The sequence below is a fragment of the Geospiza fortis genome, unplaced genomic scaffold (assembly GCF_000277835.1).
Source record: "Geospiza fortis unplaced genomic scaffold, GeoFor_1.0 scaffold112, whole genome shotgun sequence".
NCBI classification, from domain to species: Eukaryota; Metazoa; Chordata; class Aves; order Passeriformes; family Thraupidae; genus Geospiza; species Geospiza fortis.
Window position 1 is genome coordinate 4,923,063 of NW_005054298.1, and position 24,400 is coordinate 4,947,462.

General features: G+C 37.0%; 1 protein-coding gene across 1 annotated transcript in view; it reads left to right on the top strand.

Moving 5' to 3' along the window:
* ZRANB3 (zinc finger RANBP2-type containing 3) overlaps nucleotides 1-24,400 on the top strand; it is a 40,003-nt gene that overhangs the window by 12,892 nt on the left and 2,711 nt on the right. Inside the window, exons 3-18 of the mRNA XM_031057748.1 lie at nucleotides 3,932-3,950; nucleotides 6,593-6,771; nucleotides 9,137-9,368; nucleotides 11,117-11,202; nucleotides 13,147-13,318; nucleotides 13,699-13,827; nucleotides 14,672-14,791; nucleotides 15,540-15,659; nucleotides 16,145-16,324; nucleotides 17,267-17,419; nucleotides 18,040-18,508; nucleotides 19,452-19,646; nucleotides 20,123-20,205; nucleotides 21,640-21,741; nucleotides 22,605-22,747; nucleotides 24,095-24,226. Coding sequence (XP_030913608.1) covers nucleotides 3,932-3,950; nucleotides 6,593-6,771; nucleotides 9,137-9,368; nucleotides 11,117-11,202; nucleotides 13,147-13,318; nucleotides 13,699-13,827; nucleotides 14,672-14,791; nucleotides 15,540-15,659; nucleotides 16,145-16,324; nucleotides 17,267-17,419; nucleotides 18,040-18,508; nucleotides 19,452-19,646; nucleotides 20,123-20,205; nucleotides 21,640-21,741; nucleotides 22,605-22,747; nucleotides 24,095-24,226 — 2,514 coding nt within the window. The remainder of the gene's footprint in view (nucleotides 1-3,931; nucleotides 3,951-6,592; nucleotides 6,772-9,136; nucleotides 9,369-11,116; nucleotides 11,203-13,146; nucleotides 13,319-13,698; nucleotides 13,828-14,671; nucleotides 14,792-15,539; nucleotides 15,660-16,144; nucleotides 16,325-17,266; nucleotides 17,420-18,039; nucleotides 18,509-19,451; nucleotides 19,647-20,122; nucleotides 20,206-21,639; nucleotides 21,742-22,604; nucleotides 22,748-24,094; nucleotides 24,227-24,400) is intronic.

The window sequence follows — 24,400 nt, forward strand, 5'->3', positions numbered from 1 at the left end:
GCTGGGGCTGTTAGTGGAGGCCCAAATGATGGTTCCCTTCTATTTGTGAAAGATCCTGCTGTGTCTGGAGGCCATTGCTAACCCTACACTGCAAAAGGGTTATGAATAGTAGCAAGGTTGTAGCAGCATGTGCAGTGCATCCCAATGAGATTCTTCTGCTTTCTGCTAGGAAAAAATAGATTTCCTTGATGAATGGACAGAGATTCAAACACAAGCCACAGGATTCGCTCTGAAGAAGGGAAACATTTAAAGATTAAATGCAAAAGAATCTGAAAGAATTTGCCATTGACTGGTGCTTTTTGCATGGTTGGACTTTGCTGCTGAGAGCAAGTGCATCTAAGACATCTCAAATTCCTTTTTTCCATGCTTTTCTGAAACTTTTGACCATGTGGGCTGAGCTTCTAACAGGATATGAATCTGTGTATCATAGCTCTGATTTATATTCTTGGATAGAGCTATTATTAAGGTGTCATATGAACAGATGGGACATGAATGATGAAGCTCAGATTGGGTAACTACCAGTTGAGAGGAAATGACTAATTGAACTTCAGAGAACAAGAAGTCTGTCTTCTTGCAGTCAAAATATGTGAAACAAAAATACATATTTGTCCCTTCAATGTAGCTGAAGATCTGTTTCTTCTGCTTTTGACAGCATGGAACCTTTATGTCCATGTTGGCAGCTTGTCTGACTGCAGTACTGTAGAACATACTGAAGTTTGTTTTAAATACAGGCTGCATATTTTTAAGATTATGTAAAGTATTGCTTTTTAGCAGCTTAGTGCAACTAACTGTTAGGTATCTTGTAAGTTCTGTGTGATGTGGGCTATAAAGATGGGGTAGTTCTTTACACTTCAAATCTAATTGTCGTGATTATAAACTGGAGACATTTCATGATTTTCCTCTCCTCTATAAGATGTTTTTCATTGCCCCAGAATCCAATGAAAATAATTTGGACTTCTTATGTTTTGTAACTACATTAGGCAGACATCTTTAGAATTCTTACATTAAAACTGTGAAAGCTACACAGATGAATGCTTTAAAATGCATTATGTCATAAAATAAATTGAATATCCTCCATTTCCACTTCCATTAACTCCTACCTGTATCATAAACTCAATCTTGTGTGCCATGTTAAAATTTTGTCAAGTGTGAGTGTCAACAATGTTAATTAGCTGGCATAAATTAGCAATTTAAAAGCTGTAACACTTCAGGAATTTGAGTCTGAGCAGTGTGGATCCAAGCAGTGATTCATGTCACTAACTGTATAATCACAGGGGACTTTACACATTCAGATAACTCTAACTGGAGCTTTAAAACCAATTTAGTGCACTTGATTGATCTCAATCTATGATGTGTCTGGTCAAATTTTAAATGGTGAAAAATGGCTGGATTGCAAGTACAGGAAGAAAATCCCAACTGCTTATGACAAAGCAATTTCATCATTGGGCAGGAGAGTGTTTACTGTCAAAATATCACCATAGATACCCAGCTTTAAGCATAGGGGTGTTTCTGTGGCCCTGTTTCTATTGCTACTGCAGAAATGAGGAAGATAAAACTGTGTTGATCACTTAATGTAACCTCTGTTTGCAGAGTTATTATGGGTAAATTATTATTATGATGATGATGGCAGCTACTTTGTACTTTCCTTCATTTACCAGCAACAAATTGATGAGTTTCTATAAATATTTTAAAGTCATCAACTTTGTTGCTGCTACATAAGAAATTTAACTTAAGGACATAATCAGTAGAACTTAATAGACAAGAAAACAGGAGATACTCTATAGCAGCAAAGATTTTATGAGTACAGCCTGAAAATGAGTGCAAAAGAAAAGCAGAACCATTTCTTGTCATCAGATAAAGTCATCAGTGTTTAGGTGGCTACATTTCACTGTGGTGAAGAAATCTAGCTTTATGAAAAACATCTTCCTGTGGTTGACATACTTTTAAAGTGGGTAGTTTTTATTTGCTATTCAGTTTCTAATTGTCCGAGTAGTTTGTAAATCACTCTGACGTTCTTCATTTTTGCTTGTTATCCTGAAGGGAAGAAGGAGCATCCAAATAGTTCACCTATGCCAAAGAGTATTGCAACAGGATCTTACCTATTCTCACTTTTGCTGTTTGTCTGAACTGGCATAATTAACATTTCTCTATTTATGCAATTCTACTAAAATTTAAGTTGATTTGCTGAGAAATACTGTATTTGCAGCAGAAGTTGGCAAGGAATACTTTTATTCCTGTCCTCTTTACCGCATTTTCTTGCTACCAGATGCAGCTTGGTTATTGCTATATTTGTACTTCAGCTCTGATATTCCTACAACAAATAATCTTTATTGTTGAAGAAGGTCTGTGGTTTATTCTTGAGCTGTCTCTGCTCTGTAGCTGTTAGTTGTAGCCTTACTCATTTGCTGCATTTGTGTAAGGAGTACTACTACAACAGTGGGTTATTGTGCATTCCAATTGATTTCAGGCCTCAAACTGTTTTTTAAAAACATGATTCATGTACTGAAAGCAGTTGGCCTCAAAGAATCTGCAAAAAAGAAAGACTTGTTTTGTAAACTTCAGTTCAAGCAATTAACAATGAGTATTGAATGGAAAAAAAACCCAGTCTTTGAGCAAAAACTGACATTATTTTTAAATTAGAATTGTGTGTTAGTTGTCTGCAAATAAATGTCTTTGCCCAGCTGCAAATCACAGACATTAAGGTCTCACAATCATGAGTTGCCACTAAAAATAATTGTCTTCCTGCCTTTTTATTCCTTTGTAAATCTGTGCAGACTTGGGGGCTTTGTTTTGTTATATTTTCTTCCTATGTTTTCTTTGCTCCATCCCTAACAGCTGGGGAGGGGAAGTTGCAAACCAATTGCAAATAGATGGTTTGTTGCTTATAAAAATGGAGTTGTATAAGAATTCATTTTGAATCAATTTTTTACCTCAGTTGACTGAAACTGCAGAAGTTAGTAGACACTGGAATTTATACTGGCAGGCAGTGAGCAAACAGCATTATACTGTGGTTCTGAAAATATCAAACATTTTATCTTTTTTTGGCCAGCTACACTAACTCCACAGTAGCTACCGCTAAAAAAGCAGTTCTGTATTACTTGGAAAGATTTTTCTGGATCAAAATTCAGAATGTTTGTATCTTGTTGTGTTAAATTTTGTTAAAGACATTGAGACCTGGAAGATCTTTCCCATTTTTTCCAGGAAGGAGCACTACATTTGAGTTACACGGGCAGTGGGTACATATAGAATCCCAGAATGGTTAAAATACTCTTAAGAAATTAAAGTAAAAAATGGCATTTAATGTTTCCAAAATGTAAATATGCTGAACAGAATTTAATATTTATGACTGGGGACTCGGAGTTGTCATTGTCTTTACACAGAGTGGCATTGCCAAGTGACTCCAAAATGGGCAAAAAATCAAATTCATTTTCTAATACTTTAGCTGGTACAATTGGTGGGGGAGAGGGAGTGTCTGCTTCTATTTCAAAACAAATGTGACAGCTCAGAAAAGCACATTTTTAAAATCAATCTGAAATACAAATGATCCTTAATCATGAAGTACAAAAGCATTGCAGTTTCTGAAAGACAAAAGAAAATTGAAGGTACACTTCTTGACTTGGAAGTGTCTCTTATAATTGCAATTAATCTATTCCTGGACCTAAGCAGAAATTCAGTTTTGCAATTGCAAGTTCTGCAGTAATGTCAGCAAACCGAATAAACATTTTCAGAATAATTGTTGTACCTATTTTCAGTTCATACCAAATTCACTTTTTGAGGGTGATATCTGGAGGAATGAAGTCACCTTTTTTCCTTTCATTGGTTCTGTAAAGCCAGAATTTTAATTTATAGTAAACAATTTTTAAGTATTGGTTTATGTATTATATTTTGTATTAATTTCTGCTTTTCCTTCCCCTTTTTGTTTCTTATTTAGGTGTATGATTGCTGATGAGGTAAGTGATGTTCCTGTTCCTCTAACACCGTCTTTTCTGGTGTTAATGCACTTTGTGCAGATGTAATTTTTTTTTGTTTGAGAGGTGTGGGCAGAAAGGCTGGTAATAAAAGAATCCTAATTTGTGTGATAGTCAGCAGATATCCTGAAAATACCTAAGTGAGGGAAAAAATGAAAGCTGACATAAGTTTAGAAGAATCCTTGAGAAAACTTAAAAGGTTACTTTTAATTGTAGGTTAAATCTCCTGTACTGTTACATTTATAAAACACTGACTCAGTTGATTTTTTTAAGTGCTTTATAATTGCATAGTGAGCTATTTTTAGTGCATTATTAGACATTCCTGGCCCAAAAAGATTTTTAACAGATATGGTTTCCAAAGATGAATTTTTTAAAGTGCTCTCATCAAGTAGTAATAGTAAAATTCATTGTATCCATACATTTAAAAATATATGTTGTATTTCATATCAGGGAAATCTGAGTCCAGAATTTCTTCCCCCAGATAAAATATTTTTGTAATAATGTTCTCGAAGTATTGTCAGTATAAAACCTTTCTGAAAAAGAGAATTGCTGTAGTCTCACAATTCCAATTTGGGTTTTCTTGACACACTAGGAGGGAGATGGATTATTGGGATTTAAGCATCTCCTCATACTATAAAAATCTCATTACATCTGGAGATAAACTATCCTGGCATAGAATGCAAAATATCTGGGAGCTGTGGAGAATACAAAAGTATTCAGGGGAAGAGAACAGGGAAGCTTGGGAAAAATCAAAATATCAGCAGTAGCTTTTTTTTATTAAAGCTGTTTATTTCCAGCCTTGAACTAGAAAATGAGCTGTGCATAATTATGTTAGCAATAAAAAGTCCTGGAAGATACATTTATTCCAAAATAAAAGTTGTATATTTTGTAATGACAATAGGTGTGGCACTGGAGGGATATTGTGCACTGGTGTGTATCCTGTGCTTTTTGTCCTATCTCTAAATAAGAAAATGTTGGTAAAATTAAATATCAGTATTGTGAGCTTTTATGTAAAAAGAAATTATGGAGGAAAACTCAAGGTCAGAGAATTGCTGTACATATCCCTGGATTGTGTAACTATGTAAGGATTAAAGTAAGATAAAACCAGTATTTATTGAAAGGTGATATCCAAATATGTTTCTATTTCTTCTCAGAATGAGGACAGATAAAATTTTTCCCCTAAAATTTCAGTGTCATCCATTTCCATGCTGGAGAAAGATGGGTTTATATCAAAACCAAAGACCATAATATTTTCTCCAGTTTTTCTAGTCTCTCACATTGTTACCTACCTGCTGATCAGCTCTGTGGGATCTGCATCCAGCCCTGGTTGTGCTGCTGATAAAAGCCTTGCTTTTATTCCATATTCATTTCAACCCAGTGCCTGGATTATCACCAAGGCCTGCACAGCCTGAGTTAGGGCACAGCCATGGCAGCAAACTAAAAATGAATCTTATTTTGTTGGTTTTTTTTCACTTGGAGTTATTTTCAGATAATCTAAGAACTGCTGGTGACACAAGGGGAACTTGCAGGAAAATTTTAATGAAAACTTGGCAATTTTGAATGACAACTGAGTATCACAGTAGCTTTCCTATTATTTTCTTTCTAGTACTAGGGAAATCTCTTCATTACATCATTAAGTCAGTCCATTTAGACTCAATACTGGAGATGTAAGTTGTTTTATGTCTCACTGCTGTGAGTAGTTAGATAGCAACAAATCCACTCAGATATCCACTGGACTCCATGGAGAACCTGCCCAGAACATTTTAAGGCCCATTTCTGCTTGGGTGTTTCATAGGAGTTGGGAACTATCTCTTGCCATGTGAACAAGCTGAGAAAATAGCTGCATTCTTTGATAATTTTTTTTTTTTTGGGTGTGTGTGTGTGTGTGTGTGTGATATTTGCTAACCAAAACCCTAAATTCTGACTCTTATAGACATCTGTTGCCATGATTATTCACAGATGGGAGCATTCCCACCTTGGCAATAGGAAGCATGTACGTTCCTGTTAAATGTAGATTTTTGAATCCTCCCCATGTGTGTACATCTGAATTCTCACTTGCTGGGCTGTCTCATCTGTGGTGCAGGCCAAGGAGAAACCATCAGCCCTGGTGAATCAGAGCGGGAGTTGCTTTTTGTTGACCCACTGGGTCAAACCCAGAACTCTTCCTACAGGTCTGTGTTCCTCACTTGCCTATGCAATTGAGGACAAAGTTGTTGTTATTGTAAGAAGGCATCCTGTATTTTTCTTTCCTTTGCATAGTCTTTTTTAAATGTTTTTAGTAGCTTCACAAGTTAAAGTGTTTTGATTTTTTTTTAGTCTCTCCTATTAAGACTCTGAACTGAAAATCTTCTGAGATGAATGGAAGTGCTGCTTCTGACTTTGATGAGCTCATCAGATATAACACATTATAAATGTATTAATACATTTAACTAGGAAAATCTTGTTTCATAAAAGATGATCTCTGGTAACAAAGTGATAATTAAATACATGCTATATGAGTAGCTCTTTGGGTTTCCTTTATTTGGTTCTGTCTTTGCAAAATCTTTTGGGCTCTTCTGAGTAGAATATGCTTTCTGAGCAGAGACTTCTGGTTTTAATGTTGTTCTTTTCTTTTCTTTTCCCAGATGGGGCTAGGAAAAACCATTCAAGCAATTGCCATTTCATATTACTATAAAAATGAATGGCCTCTCCTAATTGTAGTGCCTTCCTCTCTGAGATACCCTTGGGTGGATGAGATGGAGAAGTGGATTCCAGAGCTCTCTCCAGATGACATTAGCATCATTCAGAACAAAACTGATATTGGGTGAGTAGTTTGTTGTTCTTCTCTAGAAAGGCTTGTTCACCACCCCCTGCTCAAGCAGGGCTACCCTCTGGGCTATCAGCCACTCCTCCCAGTTTTCTGTTCTTGTATTATAGTAGTTACTCATTTTCTTTGAAGTTGAGGGATCTGCTTTTTGCAAAGTAGCAAATGCTTGTCTGCTGAAAATTAGATTACTTCAGTGTGTCTCAAATTGAACATACACAGTTATTTCTCAACTCTGATGAATTCATTAGCTTCTGTAAAACATTTTTGGAGAACTTCTGGTGTACATTACAAAAGAAGGAAGTAATTACTGTTAGAATTCCATTTAGCACGCTGAGGAAATTTGTAAGTTCAAATAAGTAATCCCTAAATAACTGAAAAGGTCATCGTGCCCTACACTTTCTATCTTTAGATTTAATAGCATGAATTCATCAGAGAGGCTATGGCTTGGGTGTTATTAGAATAACTCTATTACCCTGAATTGCAAGGGTGGTTTTTGTCTGCTTGATTTTTGTCTGGTTGATTTTATGCTAATGTTTAGATGTTGTGCTAAAACTTTGGTGTGAGGGAGACTGATCTTCATCTTTTCTGGGAATATCAGAGAGTGACTTGACTTCCAAGATGTGCTGCTTGGAACCTTCCTGGTAACCACAGAAATCCAACTGAAAATGCATTTTGAAAGCTTCATCAAAGGGTAATTCCTACTGATAGTCAAAATTTAAATTCATCATAGGAGTATAGAAACTAAAATTAGCTTTTTTTTAAAAGGTATTTATCTGAAATGCACTCAGTGCTTATAGTGCTGGATGCATAAAGGGGAAATGTGGACTAGGCAAAATGATGGGAAAATTAAATGGCAGATGAAATTCTGTTCCTTTTAAGATTTTTTTAAAGGAGTAGACCTTAACTATTATTACTTACTTATATTCAAAAACAAGATGAAAACTTGGGTTTCTGCTCATTTAACTCCCAGGAGGCTTCCTAGCTATAAGTGAGGTTGCTGTTGAACTAATTAATATTTTAACATTAGAAAGTGTTTCATGCATTTGTAAGAAAATGCAAAAATACAGCTGCCAAATTTGGTTTAGCATTTTGTTAAATTCTGCCTCCATATGTTAAGGTTTGATTTCTCTCAGTTTAATACTTTGCTTTTCTTCAAAACTTCCAAGTTTACAGCTTGAGTGTTAACTTCTTGATTAAAACAGGTTAAAATAAACTTAGGCATCAGTTTAGGTTTGTAATTTCTGGCCAAATTTGAAAATGGAAGTTTCTTGAGTAAATTGGTTCCGCTAAAATGAATAAGTTTTTTTGTAATTTTTTAAATGTACCCTTCAGAAAGGATAAGGGAAATTCATGCTTTCCTGGTTGCTACATTTATCTGTACAGTGACAGCCAGAGTCTGCAGTGCCCACAGTGCCAGTGCTCAAACCAATGCACTTCCATATCCAGGAGCATGAATGTGTAGCTGCATTTACTTTCTTCCTCTTAAATCCTCAAGGAAACTTCAGCTTGTTTGGTTTCTTGATCTCTTGTACTGAAAACCAAACAGAAATGCTGCCAGCAGGGCAGTGGTATCTGACAGATGGGTGGACCAGCTATGACCCCATCCTGGTGACTTGTGTGTCTAACAGCTTTGAGTTCCTGTGCTGCTCCTGAAGGGCCACAGTGCTCTCTAGTGATTTTAACATCAGTTCATGCCTTGGACCTGTACACATCTTGAAATTTGTTATAAGAAGTTCATTTTCAATTAAATACTATTTTTTCATCTTGTGCCATGTTGACTCCCTGCTTTCAGATTTTTTTTGTTTTCTTCTTGTTCTATTTGAGCAAAAAGCTGGATAACAGCTCTGACAGGAATGGTTTTTCCAGGTGGTGATGTTCAGCCCAGTCTGTACTTTCACAGTGCCCAAATACTCAGGAACAGTCTGATTAACCCTCTCAGGCTGCTGCTGAGGGGACTCTGTACCCAGAGCAGTAGAAAGCTTGCACAGAGACATTATTACTTCAGCTGTTTGGGTGCTAATTAAGATCTTGGCTTGTGTGTAACTTTTTGTCCACAAAGTGGATTTTTCCAATGGGATGCCCCTGGAAAAGAGCACAGGGTGAAGCAATGCATCCAGATAAATGAAATTCCTTTGAAATGCAATGTGTGTCCTCTGAAAATGGTTATGAAATGTGTGTGGTTGAGAAGTGTGAGATGTTTTAAACACCAAAAGCTGTTGTTGTTAGCCTGACAGCCCACATGTCAATCAATCCAAAAGGAGACACACATACCTTCTGAGATTAGTTTTTTATAATCTCTCTGCTATATTAATTGTCCTACAATCAAAATTTACTAAGAAAACTTGTGGATTTTCTCTTTCAGGGGAATATCAACGAGCAAAGTAACAATTCTGGGGTATGGGCTGTTAACATCTGATGCACAGACCTTGGTAGACACTTTGTACAGGCAGAAGTTTAAGGTGGTTGTGATTGATGAGTCACATTATATGAAATCCAGAAATGCCACCCGTAGCAAGATTTTACTGCCAATTGTTCAGAAAGCTCTCAGGGCTGTTCTCCTTACTGGAACTCCTGCTCTAGGAAGACCTGAAGAGGTATTTGACATGTTGTGTTTTATTTGTTTTGGGTTTGGTTTTGTTTGGTTGGTTTTTTTAATGATAGTATCAGTAATAAATGTTCAGTTTTGTATTTTCCTTGAATATATTCAGTTATATGCATTATGACATCAAAAGGTGCGCTGGCTGCATCAGGAAGGACAAGTATAAGAAACAAAACCAATTTTGTTTGAGTTGATTTACAAACTTGTTTCATGCTTGTGCACAGGTGAATTGAGACAGTGTTTCTTGTAAGAAATTAATCTTGCATGTAACAGACTGATAGTTGGGTGAAATAAAAAATAAAGAGCCTGAGCAGAGAACTGCTTTTTTCTCCAGGGTAGGGGTGTCTTTGGTGGACAAGATCTTGTAATAAATCTTCTCCTTCATCATCTGATAAAGAAAACCCTTAGTTTCACTGGTCTTTTGGATATTCCTAATGTTCACTTCAGTGCAACAAAATACAGGCTGTGCTTGTTGCAAATCCAGAATGACAAATTGAAGGAAGTTCAGCTTATGGAATTAGGGAGGAGCAGAAAGGTAACAAAAACCCTCTTGGGTTTTATACTGAACCCAAGACAGCTGCCTTTATTTATCAAATGTAGGGGGAAAATGGAAAAGAAAAGCTGATTTGAATTCAGGGAACTTCAAAGAGTTATATAAATAATATTTTATACTTCAGAATGCCTTAGTGTGTAAATAGAACTTATGCCAAGACCCTTTATGAATTTAATTTGTTCAAAGAGTTCATAACTTGAGGAAGATATCTGTGGTATGGAAAAGAGCTTGGTATATCATGAGTACTTACCTAAAAATTTAATATGAATATTTATATTCATGGGTGTGGATAATTACTAAAACTTCCTGTACAATGACATTGCAACCAGCCCTGGATGAAGAATTGAAGTTAGAAAGTGTTCTACCTTTATATAGTACATGGATACTGAGAACAGTATCATTGTTAAAGGTCTTTAAAGGAAATTCCATGCAAGCTGTCCTTGACCACAGCAATGGGATCAAAATTCATGACCAAATGGGAAACAGTTTGACATATTTTTTTGGTGATACTGATGTTCTTCAGTGGCTTACAAGGCAGAGTATAAAAAGCATTAAATGTCTTTAATCAGTTTTGTGTCATAAGCAGAATCTTTGTATAAAGTCTTTAAATGTATAGAAAATTGTCTCAGAAGCCAGGAAGCTTTGACAGTATAACAGCTTGTAAAGCAGGATTCCTCCTGGTTAAGGTCATCTAAACTGGTATTTGCCTCCTCCTATTCAGCAGGGGAAAAGCTGTGAAATTTCTGGTCTGCATTGATATTGTCCATTTTTTGAAATAAAACTTAAGAATTGAGTAGGTTTTTCATGTATTTTAGGAAGCAGACCACTCATGCAATACCTGCACTGAAGCTTTGCAGAAGCCCATGTACCTGGCAAATGATAAAAACTGTATTTTTAGGAATAACTTCATCTGATCCATGTTTTCTTGTTGAATGGGAATCTTTTCCAAGCTGTCAGTGCTGTTACAGTTCTCTGAGTGCTCTGTTCTTTGAGGGCTTCCCACAACTGTCCTCTCTGAAGCCTCCTGTATCCTGTGGAATTTCTTTTGCATGCAGGCCGAGCTGTGTGGGTTTTGTGCAACTATTAAATGTTAACTTAGCACAAGAACCATGTATTGATTATTTCTGATTGTTCTTCCATTCACAGGCAATTTTACATTTTTCACTGTTGCTGGTTTATTTTTTATACAGCTCTTCATGCAGATTGAGGCACTGTTTCCAAGAAGGTTTGGAACTTGGAATGAATATGCTAAAAAATACTGTGATGCTCGTGTCAGGTATTACTGCCCTTGCTTATTTACATTTTCATGAGCATCTTTGATTTTTCTTGTCATGCCAAGTGAGAGAATCAGTAGGTAGCACCTCTACTGCTCTATCACACCATCTTGCTTTGAAACCCAGGGTCAGCAACCATCTCCTCCATCAAAGAGCATTGAGAAAAGGATGATGCTGATTAAATTAATTAATTAATGCTGTTAAAGTTTGAGATAAAGTTGAAGCATTCTGTTAAGTAAAATTATTTAGACATTTACTGTTGATAGTATGAGCTGTGGAGGTTTTACCTTCAGAACTGGAGTTTTTGACTCTCAGTCATAAGCTCATGGTCATGTAATAATTTATATCTCTCTTTTTTATGGGATCCAGGTTTTTTGTGACCTCACCACATTTGGGTGGGGAAAAAAGTCCAGTACTTGTCTCTATATTTCACAGGCTGATTGTCTTAGCTAAAAATTTCATATCTACAACTTAGCATGTATTCAGAATAACAGATTTTTGTCAGCTAAATTGGCTAGCATTTAGATTTAATTTTTACAATAATAATTACATGGTTTCATTTTCATAAAACTTGTTTTTCTCCCTTCATCATATGTACTTTATCAGTATTTAACTTCAAATAACATGGAAGATCACTGTCTAATTTTCAGACAGAGAAATGCTATTTTTTCCACGGTGTTTTGACTGAATGCATCTGTAATTTTCACACCACAAGTGTGCGTGGGTACAGCATGGTTAGCTACTCAATCATAGATGATTATCTTATTTTTGGAATACCATAAATGTAATAAAAATCAAGTTCAGGGTTTGGCAAGCTTTCAGTGAATAACTTTTTCTTCATGACTTGGCTAGAACAAAACATCCTGTGGTAATAAACTTGATAGGATTATTTTATGCAGCACTTCCTGTGAAAATTTGGGTGGTTTTTCCTTAGGTGTCCATAGACACCTGTTTTAAAGATGAACTCCAAACTATTTCTGTGAGGGTTAGCCTGCCATTTCTGTCTTATCCCTGATGCTGAGGGTGGAGGAAGGAAGCCTTTATAAGGACAGATATATAAATAGACCAAGGAAGGGATATGAGCAAAAGATGTTGCTGTCTCCATCTGTGCCATTCCCACTTCACCAGTGCAGAAGTGATTCCCTCAGCCCCTCTCCCAAATGATTATATTCAGCTAATTCAGCTAATTAGAACACTGTTGATAAAGTTAATAAGGCTTGAAAATCTCTAAATTATTGTGGGGGGTTTTGTGGCTGTTTGTTTGTCTTTTTATTAAAATTACATGCTTTTAACACACTCTTCTAGCTCTGGAAAATGCTACCTGGGCTTTTCTCCAAATCTGTCATGTTCATTATTTTATTGTCTCCTGGTGATGCTGACAGAGAAAAGCTGTTGTTCCTGCTACAACACTTCCTCAAAAACACAAAGCAAAGGAAGAATAAGGAAGATTGAGTTAATAAATTTGCTCTCTTTTCAGCCTTTAGCTTCCTAATGTTAGACCTTCTTCCTCTATTTAACTTCTAAAGATGATAGCTTAAGCTTTAGATCCTGTCTCTGACAGTAACTAAGAAGGAATTCTTAAGGAGGGAAAAAAAGGAATATTAATAGTGATATTTGCAGTTTTCATGATGGCTTTCCTTTCTGTAATATAATAAAGATTATTCTCATGGTGGTGTATTCTTCTATTTAGTCCATTGAAACAGGAGTTCCAAAATTAAACTTGAAACTTCTGTTTCCTGTGGACAGTGAAGTATGGGAAGCTGGGAATAGACAGAGGATTGTGTGCAGGTGATGGGCAGTGACTCCTGCAGGCAGTGGTGGCTGCTGAGAAGTTGAAGCACACTTTCATATCCAATAGTGTGCTTTAAAATTGCTTATGTACTGGAGATTTCTATTGAATTTGGAAGATCTGATGTTTACACTCTGTATTGGTTTATCATTTTTAGGTTTTTTGGTAAAAGACGGCAATGGGATTGTAGAGGAGCTTCAAACTTAGAGGAACTACATCAACTTTTAAGTGAAATAATGATCAGAAGACTGAAGAATGATGTCCTAACTCAGCTGCCTCCCAAAGTCAGGCAACGTATTCCATTTGACCTCCCACAAGCTGCAGCAAAGGTAAATTTTCCACTTTTGCTAAAAACACATTTGTTAATAAATGGAAATACCTATGTATGGATATGTATTTTTTTGTATGCATGTGTATTATATGTTGTTACAAAGATTGTGTGAGTATAAAGCAGAGTATCTCTGTTACTGTTTTTAAAAATATAACACAAAGAACACTAATACTGCAGTTCTTTTTTTTTCATCAATGATTTTTTTTTTCTAATTCTAGTAGAATCTTCTTTTCTGTCTTCTTTTCCCATAGATTTTGAATCCTTCATTTACTTTTAGCCAATTTGATAGAGTTCTCCAAAGCTCCTAAACATTTCACACTTAAAATGTACCTGTACTTTGTACTCTGTGTCTAACCACTGGTCTCTCCTGCCAATTAGAATCTGAATGCCACTTTTGCAGAGTGGGAGAAATTAATGAGAAGTCTGAGATCAGATGCCACTGACAGCCACTTTTCTCAAGTCATGAATCTGATCACACGCATGTATAAGGAAACAGCCATTGCCAAGGTGAGCCTGCAAGCCTTTCCTTAATATCCCTAAATTATCCAGTGTGTGTTTCTAACCTCATAAAATTGGTTTTATTGGCCAGAATACAAAATGAGGTTATTTGGTTTGTTTTATAATCATGGCATGGAGAAACACTCTCTTTTTCCCTGTATGGAATAGGAATAGGAATGGAATAGGCAGAACCCCATTACAATGAAAAAAGAAATCTGAAGACCACTGCAATGTGTATTGCATTAACTGCTGATCACTGATAAATTTTGTTATTAACTGTCATCACTGCTTTAATGGCTTTTGTAAAAGATACTGAAAATTACATTTGACACAAAAGAACTCTATGAATCCTTAAAGAGAGCAATATTTTATGATTATGGTATCGTGAACATATCAAATTTATTCTTTCAGTTTTGATATATGGCTTTGTGTGTGTGGATACAGAAGTTCTGATTAAACATTACCTTGTCTGTTTGAAATATGTTTGTTTTTCCTCAAATATGGATTAAAACGTCAGATAATGATGTCTGAATTAAAAGGGGGTTTATCTACATCTTAATGTGGAAGAAGTGCCATGTAATTGTATGATCTTTTGAGGATAAATATGTGTTTTTTCTCTCTCTGAAGAAGGAAGTTAGGTTTCTCAAAGACATCAAGTTGTGATGCTTTTTTTAAACAAAATTAATCAGAATTATTTGATTCTTAGCAATGTCAGTGTTTGATAAAGTCTTACATGGATAACAAAAGATATGGAAATTTAGCTTTTTGTGTTACAAGGAACTGAAAGACATGAAAATAAAAACTGTCTTTTTGAACATTTTGTGTGTCTCACTAATGAAAGCACTCACTGCAGGCAGGAGCAGTCAAGGACTACATCAAAATGATGCTTGACAATGACAAACTGAAGTTCCTCGTCTTTGCCCATCACCTGAGCATGCTGCAAGCCTGCACAGAGGCAGTGATAGAGAGCAAGGTAAAGCCTTAACACATGTGCACACAAATTCACCTTCACTTACACAAATGGCTGTCAGCTGGGTTTGAATTCAGCAGAACTGCACACAGGTACGGCAGTGGAAGGATTTTATGTGTGTACAGATCAGTGCCACTGGATTAAAAGGGATCATGTGGCTCTGAAGAACTGCTTTGTGTTTCAGGATGATGTAAACACACTTGTATCTGGTATTACTTTATTATTATTATTATTAAATCAATGCTGTAGGCAATTGTTTTCCAGTTTTTTTCAATCAGTATGCTTCTGTCTATTTTTGAGGGGTTTTAACTGCACACTATCACGTCACCTGAATGTTTAATTCAAAGCAGTAAAAATGTTTGCAAACAGCTTTCACCTTATTTTGATCATGGACTCTTAACTATTGCTTGTGAATGGTGGCTAACTTTGCTATTTTGTATTTTTATTGTTTTTAACTGTTTGGAATTTTAAAAAATGGTGTCAGGGTAAGTTCAGATTCTTCTGTGAAATATTCCATTTTAAGATCCCATGTTCATTTTATCTTCTACTTTTGCAAACAGGGAATACAAAGTCAACATTTCTCTATAGAGGGAGTTAATTTTAAATCAAAGGGCAAAAGAATACTGGTGTATCCTGATCCCCATGAAAGGAATAGAACAGTCCTTTTCCTATTTTTACTGGGGGACAGGGAGGGATTGGCTCTGAAAACAGGCACTGATGATGTCATTTAGTCTCTGTTCTGATGTCACAGGCTCGTTACATCCGCATAGATGGGAGTGTTCCCTCTGCAGAGAGGATTCACCTCGTCAATCAGTTCCAGAAGGACCCCGAAACCCGGGTTGCTATTTTGAGTATTCAGGCAGCTGGTCAGGTAGGGCAGAACAGAAAATATGAGAACTAATACACTTGAAGAATATAGCTACTGAAATCATTGGTGACTGAAGTGGTTTACTGAAGGCAGTTTGTGCAATTTGCCCTTTGTAGACCCTGTGTTCATTTCTTTGTGCTAATCAAACTGTTCTAAGCCTCTATTGAATTTGTTTGAGCTAAATGATGATAAGCAGCAGTATCTCATTCTTGAATAATTAGAAAAACTCCGTTTCTCTAAAAGCACTGGATTAACAAGAAATAGATGTTATTCCATAATGAAAAGCACTGTGCAGTCTTTGCACAATAGTGAAATGTTTTTTGAATCTGAGGCACAAGGAAGAATCAGTAAAATAAACCCATCTGCTGTTGAGGACCACCTCCTATTTCCATATTAAGATGTCCTGTACAACCTGTAGCTTGTTAAAGATAATCAGTTTTTGCGTGTGGTATCTTTTTTTTAAGAATGCATCTACTTATTCTGCTTAGGGTTTAACATTCACTGCTGCCACTCACGTTGTGTTTGCTGAATTATATTGGGATCCAGGCCACATTAAACAAGCAGAAGACAGAGCACACCGCATTGGGCAGTGCAGCTCAGTGAACATTCACTTCCTGATTGCCAAAGGAACCATGGACACCCTCATGTGGGCCATGCTCAACCGCAAGGTGCGTGTGCATGGAAAACAATTTGAGATATTTTTTAGTGATACTGATGTTCTTCAGTGGCTGACAAGGCAGAGTGTAAAAAGCATTAAATGTCTTTAATCAGTTTTGTGTCATGAACAGAATCTTTATATAAAGTACACAGTGCCATGGGGCCGAGGGGGCAGAGCTCGCTGGGCTGGGGCTGCACTCCAGTGCCACAGCAGTCTTGTTTGTCTGGAACACTCTATGAGACAAAGTGATACACCTACAATTGCTGATCATCAAAATGTCTGTGTTTGTCCTGATTTAGTCTTCTCTAGCTTTTTGCTCTTCATTCAGGATGCAAAGATAATGAGTCTTTGCCAAGAGGAACGGGAAGGATCATATCCACAGGAGATGGTTCTTCTAGCTCCGTTATCTTTTTATCTTCCAGCTCTTTATTGCTGCTGTTTCTCAGTCTACAATTTTAAGGCATTCAGGCATTCTACTCACTCATAACAGCTAGAATTTGTTCTGTGTTGTTTTTTTTTAATTGAATGAATGTTATGCCTAAACTAAGCTTCCTTTCTGAGAGGAAGAGGCATTCTCAGATAATTCTTTTTCAGTAGGTCCAAGATTACACTGATCTTTTCTTTGGTTGCCATTTTCCACAAGTATTGCCCAATTGTTGTTATGGTTTAGGTTGGAAAGGTCCTTAAAGCTCATCCTGCCTGGTGCGTTATGAGTCTTCTCCTCCTGAGGTGGGGCTCAGTAATTCAACATCAATTTACCTTACAAGTTCTGTCACTAAATAATTCTGCCCGTATTTGCCTCCGCATGCCAAGCAAAACATGTTAAGGCTGTTAGAGGGTGTACACAGTGTATATATTCTCTTTTATCTTCAATAAATACTGACATTTTGTGTACAGCTTCACCGGTTGCAGTGTGCTAAATACAGCAGTTGCCATTATTGTGTTCCTGCAGGCCAAAGTCACAGGCAGCACCTTGAATGGCAAGAAAGAGAAAATGCAGGCTGAAGAAGGGGATAAAGACAAATGGGATTTTTTGAGTTTTGCTGAAACCTGGACCCCAAATGACAGTCTAGAAGATCTCCAAAATGTACTTCTATTTACACATGTAAGACTTGAAACTTTGTTTTTTCTGTTTCCTTTCATTTTTAAAAAAATTGTAACAGCCATTTGCTTCAGCTTTCTTTGCACTTCAGACATTACTAATGGAGAAACATCAAAAAAGTAGGAAAAAGTAATGTAAATTCCATTTAAAAACTTAGGTGAAGTTGGAAAAGTGCTCTGTGGGGAATAAATGTTATCTACATCTTCTGATGGGTCCTTATGTTTAGGTGACTGAGCCACCCTCAGAGTCAGATCAGACCAAGTAATTTCTGTTCAAATCACATCTTTGCTAACTGTGCTGAATTAATTGGACTCATATTTAAAACAGTGTTCGAAAACCTTTCCTTGTAATGAACATCTTCAAAAAAAGCACACAGCTTATCAGTTCTGTGTATCTGTTTTCTGGTAGTGCCATTTCAGAATTTCCAGGAGAATATTGAAAATACTGTTCTGGAATCAGGAGAGAATGTTGAATTGCTTTTTCTGCTCACTGTTTGTTCTTGAAGTTATCTATTGTCAAAGATACCTTCTGTTTTACAGTTTCTGATGCAGTCACAAGTGGGGTTTAGAGGTCTTCTCCAACCTAAATGATTCTCTGATTCCTATTCCTTTCCTCTTCCCCAGTTTGAAAAGGACAGACAGCATGACATCCGTTCCTTCTTTTCCCCCAAATCCTCCATGGAGAAGAAACGCAAAAGATTTTCTGGTGATGAATTGTTATACAATGATTCAGAATCTTCTGCAGTCACAAAAGGAGAGGGTGCAGAGAAGAGCAATGAAAACCTGGATTCCACAAGGATAAGTGAGGTGGAGGCAATTTTTGATGAGGATACTTGTGAACATGACGCCAAAAGAGCAAAGAGCATAAGTGGATCGACCCCAGTCAGCTCCAGTAATAAAAAGAAAACATCTCTGACTGGAAACAAGCCTTCTTTGTTTTCAGAAAAAAACAGTGAACTCCATCCTTGTGGCTTAAATACTTCAAGTGAAAGTACAGATTTAAATAAAGTTTGGCACTGCAGTGCTTGCACTTACACAAACAACACTCTGCTGCCTTACTGTGAGATGTGCCATTGCCCCCAGAGCAGAGATGGTGAGTAAGGGGTGCTGCAGTGGGAAGGATGCAGTTTTCATTTCAGTTGTGATCAGGCTCAATAAATACAATTTTTTTGAACCTATGACTACACAGAAGTCCAGGAAAATATGATACTCCTTAATCTTGCTTTCCCCAAGGATCTTTTACATGAGTCTAACTTGAAACAAGTGAAAAATACCCATAAAATGTTAACAGGTTATAAATTCCATAAGGAAGAATATATCCTTTGTTTTGTTTGCAGCAAGTGTCTCTCTCATCTTCCTTGAGGTTTATGGTTATTCTGAATGCAATTAAACAGCAATACTTTTCTTCACCTTTCAAAACTAAGCAGTGGGGTGTTGGAATTTTATTAACATGAGCATTGTGTATTTGTCATGAGAGACATTATCTGGAAAATACGACTTTTCTTTCTCCACCAGCTCACAGTAGATTTCTTTTACTTAATTTATGTAAGCTATCTGGAAAATTAATGAAACATTTTTATAAATATTTGCCAATATTTGTCATTTCAGTTGCAAAGCCATGGGTAAGGTTCTTTTCGCTTCCTTTTTTATTAGTTTAAATCTCTGGGCTTGTTCAAATAAGGACAACTTCTGAGTTTCACAGCTATAAATCAATGCCTTAGGAAACTCCTTTGTGTGTTTATGTACAATAACTGTATATAATATAGAATTGCTAACTGCATTGTTTATTTCATATATATATATATATTTACATTAATCTGAGTCCAGGGGATTACATAAATTAAAAGCTTTGTTCCATGTGTTTGTTCTCCTACCATTACAGTTAGCTCTAACTTCCTAAGTGGTTGCACCATAATAGTATGAGAGAATGCAGTGCCATTTCTTTGTATTTCAGTGACGTGTTCCTATCTCAGGTGTGGCATTAGGTACCTGCCAGGTGACACAAATCATTGCTTTGCTTCTTTCTTTGTCTTTAGGTGAGAGAAATGGTGAAGCTCCCAGGAGCCAGACTGAGCAAGAGGAGCCCAGGAGAGATGGAAAGAGAGCAGAGGGCAGCGCTGAAGGCAGAAGAGGAAATCTGGGGGAACTGAGGGCCCACAAATCTCTTGAAATCAGAGAACAGGAAACTGTTGGCACTGAAAAGGAAGAAAGTGAAAAAGAATGTGGAGAAGGTAAAGTGTGACTCTGAAAGAACAATTCTGTCCCATTGTGAAACTGGATTAAATGCCTCTGGCATGAAAAATGACTTTTAAATAAAAACCTACACCTCTGAAACACAGAAGTACAAACACCAGCATGAGACTTTCTAATTCTGGCCTGGGCCATTTGTTGAATTTGGATGCTGGATAAGCCCAGCATTTCCACACAGCTCCTGGAGCAAACCAGAGCAGACTGACTTCAGGACTGTGACAAACCAGCAGTGAGGAATGTGGATGGTTTTACTGGAACTCAGGACAGACACAGGCAAACAGATGATGGGTCATCCAGAAGAAACAGAAAAATAAAATACACAAATACCTTCAGAGTTTGCTGCTTGAGCTCTGCACCCTATGTTGTTCTGGAATTAGATAAATATAAAATATTATTTTAATGTCAGAGTAGAATGAATGAATGAAAATCTTTAATGCCAACATTTTTTCTGTTGTAGACAAATCAGACACATTCCAAGTATATGATGGGCTTATGTTCTGTGCAAGCAGGAATACTGATAGAATCCACCTCTATACAAAGGTAAACCTGAAATATGCATGGTTATTGTTATTTTAAAATTGCAAAGAAGAATGTTGCTCTATGAAATGTTTCTGTATGCTCTCCTTTGTTATGTTTGATGTAAAAGCATTAATATTTTTGTATTAACTGAAATGTTCAAAAATTAGGTAGTTTATAATTCTAGTTCTTTTTCTCAATGGAATGAAATAATAATTCCTTAGATACGTTACTCCCAACACTTCTCTTGGTTTACAGAATTGGGCTAATATGTTAAATCATGTGGAATAAAAATTCCAGTGACAGTTGTTTAAAATTCCTTTTTTATTATTAGTGTCTTATCACAAAATAACTTGAATAGGTTAACATTCAAAATTAAAATAAAAAATGACAGTAAATCCTGACACACTAAGTAAATAAAACATTGCCACCACATTTTCAGAAACCTCAGCATTGGTGCTATGTGTGTTAGTAATTTCTTTAATAAAGCCCATTATCATTAATTTGCAGTGGTGATTGGGTACAGAAACCAGCAGCTGGGAATCTTCCAGGTTATTATTCAAGGGAAGGTCAGGACTTGCCAATTTCTTTTTTCAAGTGATAGGAAAGTTCAGTGGGAAGATTTCTTCCAATTCACTGAGTGAATCAGTGTATTCAGGTGCCACTGAAGCAGCACAGATACCTGAGGGCAAGCCTTTGAGATAAGACATTTCTGTGAGGCTGATGCAGCTGGGAAAAGTCAAAAAGAGTCCAAAAGTCCTCTTGTATCTGAAAATTTGTTATATGTACTTAAAGTGTATGCTGCTGCCTTCACATATTTTATTCAGACAAAGATGCATTTTGGGTGGGTTTTGGGCAATTGTCTGGTTTGGGTTTTGCTGGAATTAGAGATTCATGGTGCCACATACTGCACAAAATCTGCTGAATGGTGAGACCCCAGGGAATTCTGCTTCTCCTCTCAAATGCTTGTGAATAAGTTCCTTGGCATCAATAAGTTCCTTGGCTAGATGTACCCACTGGACAACTTATTCCTTTCTAAATTAAGTGGAGAACTTCTTCAGACATTAACAAGAAGTATGATAAACAGTGCTCAAGAATTCTTATTTTAAATTTTAATATAGTGACATTCTCCTATCTCCAATCATTCATTTCCTTTAGAATTCAGTCAAGAGGATTGTAATTTCAGTTTAATATAAGGCAGTTTGTGTGTCTGAACTATCTGCAAGGAAGAAATCAGATCTATTAAAAGTGAAAATGTTCAGCCTTGTTACTTTTAGGTAGATTAATATGAATAATCTTCTTTGTATTTTTGCTGTTATCTCTGTGCCTTATTGTTAATTCTGGAAAAATTTGACCTTGAGGGACTAAATATAGTAGGAAGGGGGGAGAATTCACTTGAAACAGATTACTTTTCTACATTGTGCTACATTGCATCTGTAAACAAAACTGTTTGTCTAGGATGGTGAACCACTGAATCATAATTTCATTCCACTGGACATACAGCTGGATAACTGGGAAGATTTACCAGAGACTTTCCAGAACAAAAAAAATCGTGCATTGGTAAGAACAAGTTCTGCTGGCACAGCAATATAATATTTAATGCAGAAGAAGATGACTTACTTTTACCGAAATAAATGCAGAATACTGCCAAGCCTTGGGATATAGGCACAGTTTCATCAAAGCAATCTTACAGATGTTGATGTGAATATTAATTGTGGAGTCTGCTACTCTGGCAAATTATTGTGCCTCCTGTTCACATTGCAGTAGAAGAAATTAACCAGGCATAATTTCATTTCTCATTTACAGGATTAGTTACTAACTTTCATAAGTCAACAAAATAACTTAAAGGTTCTTAATTAAATGGAACCACACTAGAAGTAAGAATGTTCTAGATGTATCAGAGCTGCAGGCCTGAGCAGGCCCTCATTTTCACTCTCCCTTTGGTCTACTAACAGTTTTCAAAGTACTGTCAGGCACAGCTCCACAGAGACATTCAGTTAATTTAGGAATAAAGATCCCATTCATAATGGGGTTTGAGAAGAACACTACAAACACAAGTACTCAAGTAAGGAAATCCAGATTTAAACTGGATGGGAAATATTTTCTGCTTAACTGAAAATCTGATTTTCCAAACAGAAATCCATAATGTAAGAACAAAACTGATTCTTTCTGTAGGTTCTCCAGCAAGGTTGGAATTTAAATTTGTAATGGGGATACCTGACTGATTGAACCAGGTGTTGTGTGAAGCAGCTACTGAGTGGGTTCCACAGATGGGGGGGTGTGAAGAGTTACTGGAAAGCACCATCTCTGGTTGTAGGAGCTGTTTCCAGCCAGTGTAGAATGCATTAATCTATGGCACTGTTTTGCTGTAATTAGCTCTGTGCAAAGCCTGTCCTGCTGCTGACTGTCATGTTCTCTGCCAGATCCTGAGGTTTGTGAAAGAGTGGACTCATCTAACAGCAATGAAACAGAAGATTGTCAGAAAAAGTGGTCAGATATTCTGTAGTCCCATTCATGCTGCAGAGGAGTTGTCTAAAAAGCAGTCGGTGGGCAGCAGCACAAAGAGGTATGTGGGGCTTGGTTTTAATTCCTCCTGCTAATTACTGCAGAAAGTTTGATAAGTTTATTGTGGCCTTCAGTGGAATGATGCTAAGTCTGAACTGGACATTCGGTGATTGCTTGTCACAGTGACAGACAGGCAGCCAGGCATGTTGGTGAATCTGCTGGAAGTGTCTCCTTCCCTGCCCAGCTCTGTGCCCTGTTCAGCAGCTGCTCTGGCTCTGCTGCACTGCATGTTTCAACATCTGGAACTTGCCAGGTGTTTTTAAAGGAAAAACCCTGACCTCAGGACCACAACAGAAGTAAGGTCAAAGCATCTTGTTTCTCCCCACCTGGAAGCAGAAATAAATTGTTAGTTGCCATCAGTGAGATGATGTTTTATTCACAATTCACAGCCAACTTTCCAGTTCTTGTTTTTTCTTTAAGCAGTTCTGTTCTCTGTGAATGACATTTGTCAAAACTGTGGCTCTCTATGCTGAGTGCCAGTGAAAAGGGCTGGTGTTTGATCCTTGTGAAAGCCTAAATGTACCTTTGATTCCCTTTCTTTTTCTGATGTGGTTTTCCTTGACAGACATTAGTAGACTCAGTGTTGTCATTGCTTTGCAAAGAACATGTCACGCAAACCATCTAGAAACTTCTCATTCCCTTCAATCCCTACTGTTAAATTCCTCAGGGTGGCTCTATTTTGGCTGTAGGTAAGAATGAAGCAAATTAAATAGTTTGTAATTCCAGTAGTATCAGAAGCAGAGGGTAATAAGTGTTTATTAACCTCTTGCCTGATTGTGTCCTTCCATGAAGTATAGGAAAAATCTGTGAATGGTGTTAGAAAACCTACCAGGACCTACAGCAGCCTTGTAGGGTGGGGTGTAGGGTTTGGCAGATGTTCAGTTGTCTGAATAGTGGTTTCTGTGAAGCAATTTTAAGTTTTTAACTAAGAGCAGTTGTGTTTTACAGGGTTTAACATTAAAATAAAGCAGGGGGATCAAACATAAGTAACAGAGCAAGGAGTCCTCCAGAGCTTGTAAAGCCTCCTGGATCATCCAGTGTCACTGAGACATCACCTAATTGAAACAAATGCCTTTCAGGTTTCACTGGCAGGCAGTATCAAAATGCAGTCATTTTTTAATTGTTATACACAAATCAAGTTACCTGTTCACTGGTTAGAATTCAATTTTAGAAAAAGGCATTTAATATGGAAGTACATAAAGCACGTTTTCCCAAACTTTCTTCATTTCTCATCCAGAAAATGAGGAATGTTTGAAGAGAATGTGCTGTACCAATGTTGCTGCAGCCCAGAGTGCTGTTCCTCGAGGGAGACTACTCCCTGTGCTGACAGGATTTGTCACTCTCTCAGGTATGTGACCAGGGAGGATGTGGCAGCAGCCTCGCTCTCCAAGGCCAGCAGCAGCGGGGGCAGTGTTCGCCTCATCTCCAAAGAAATGGGGACTTCTCTGGACAAAGGTGCTTCTCCTAAACCATCCACAAAGTAGGTTTATTAATGCAATAGCATGATTAAGTTCTTTTGCCACATTTTTTTAATGGTAGTAAAATTATTTGCTATGAGTGTCTGCTTTGCTGAAGTACAGTAATTAGATAAGAAACTTGCTGTAGTGCTAATGAGCTCTGTTTTATTCTTTTAACAATTTAGATTTCATCTGTT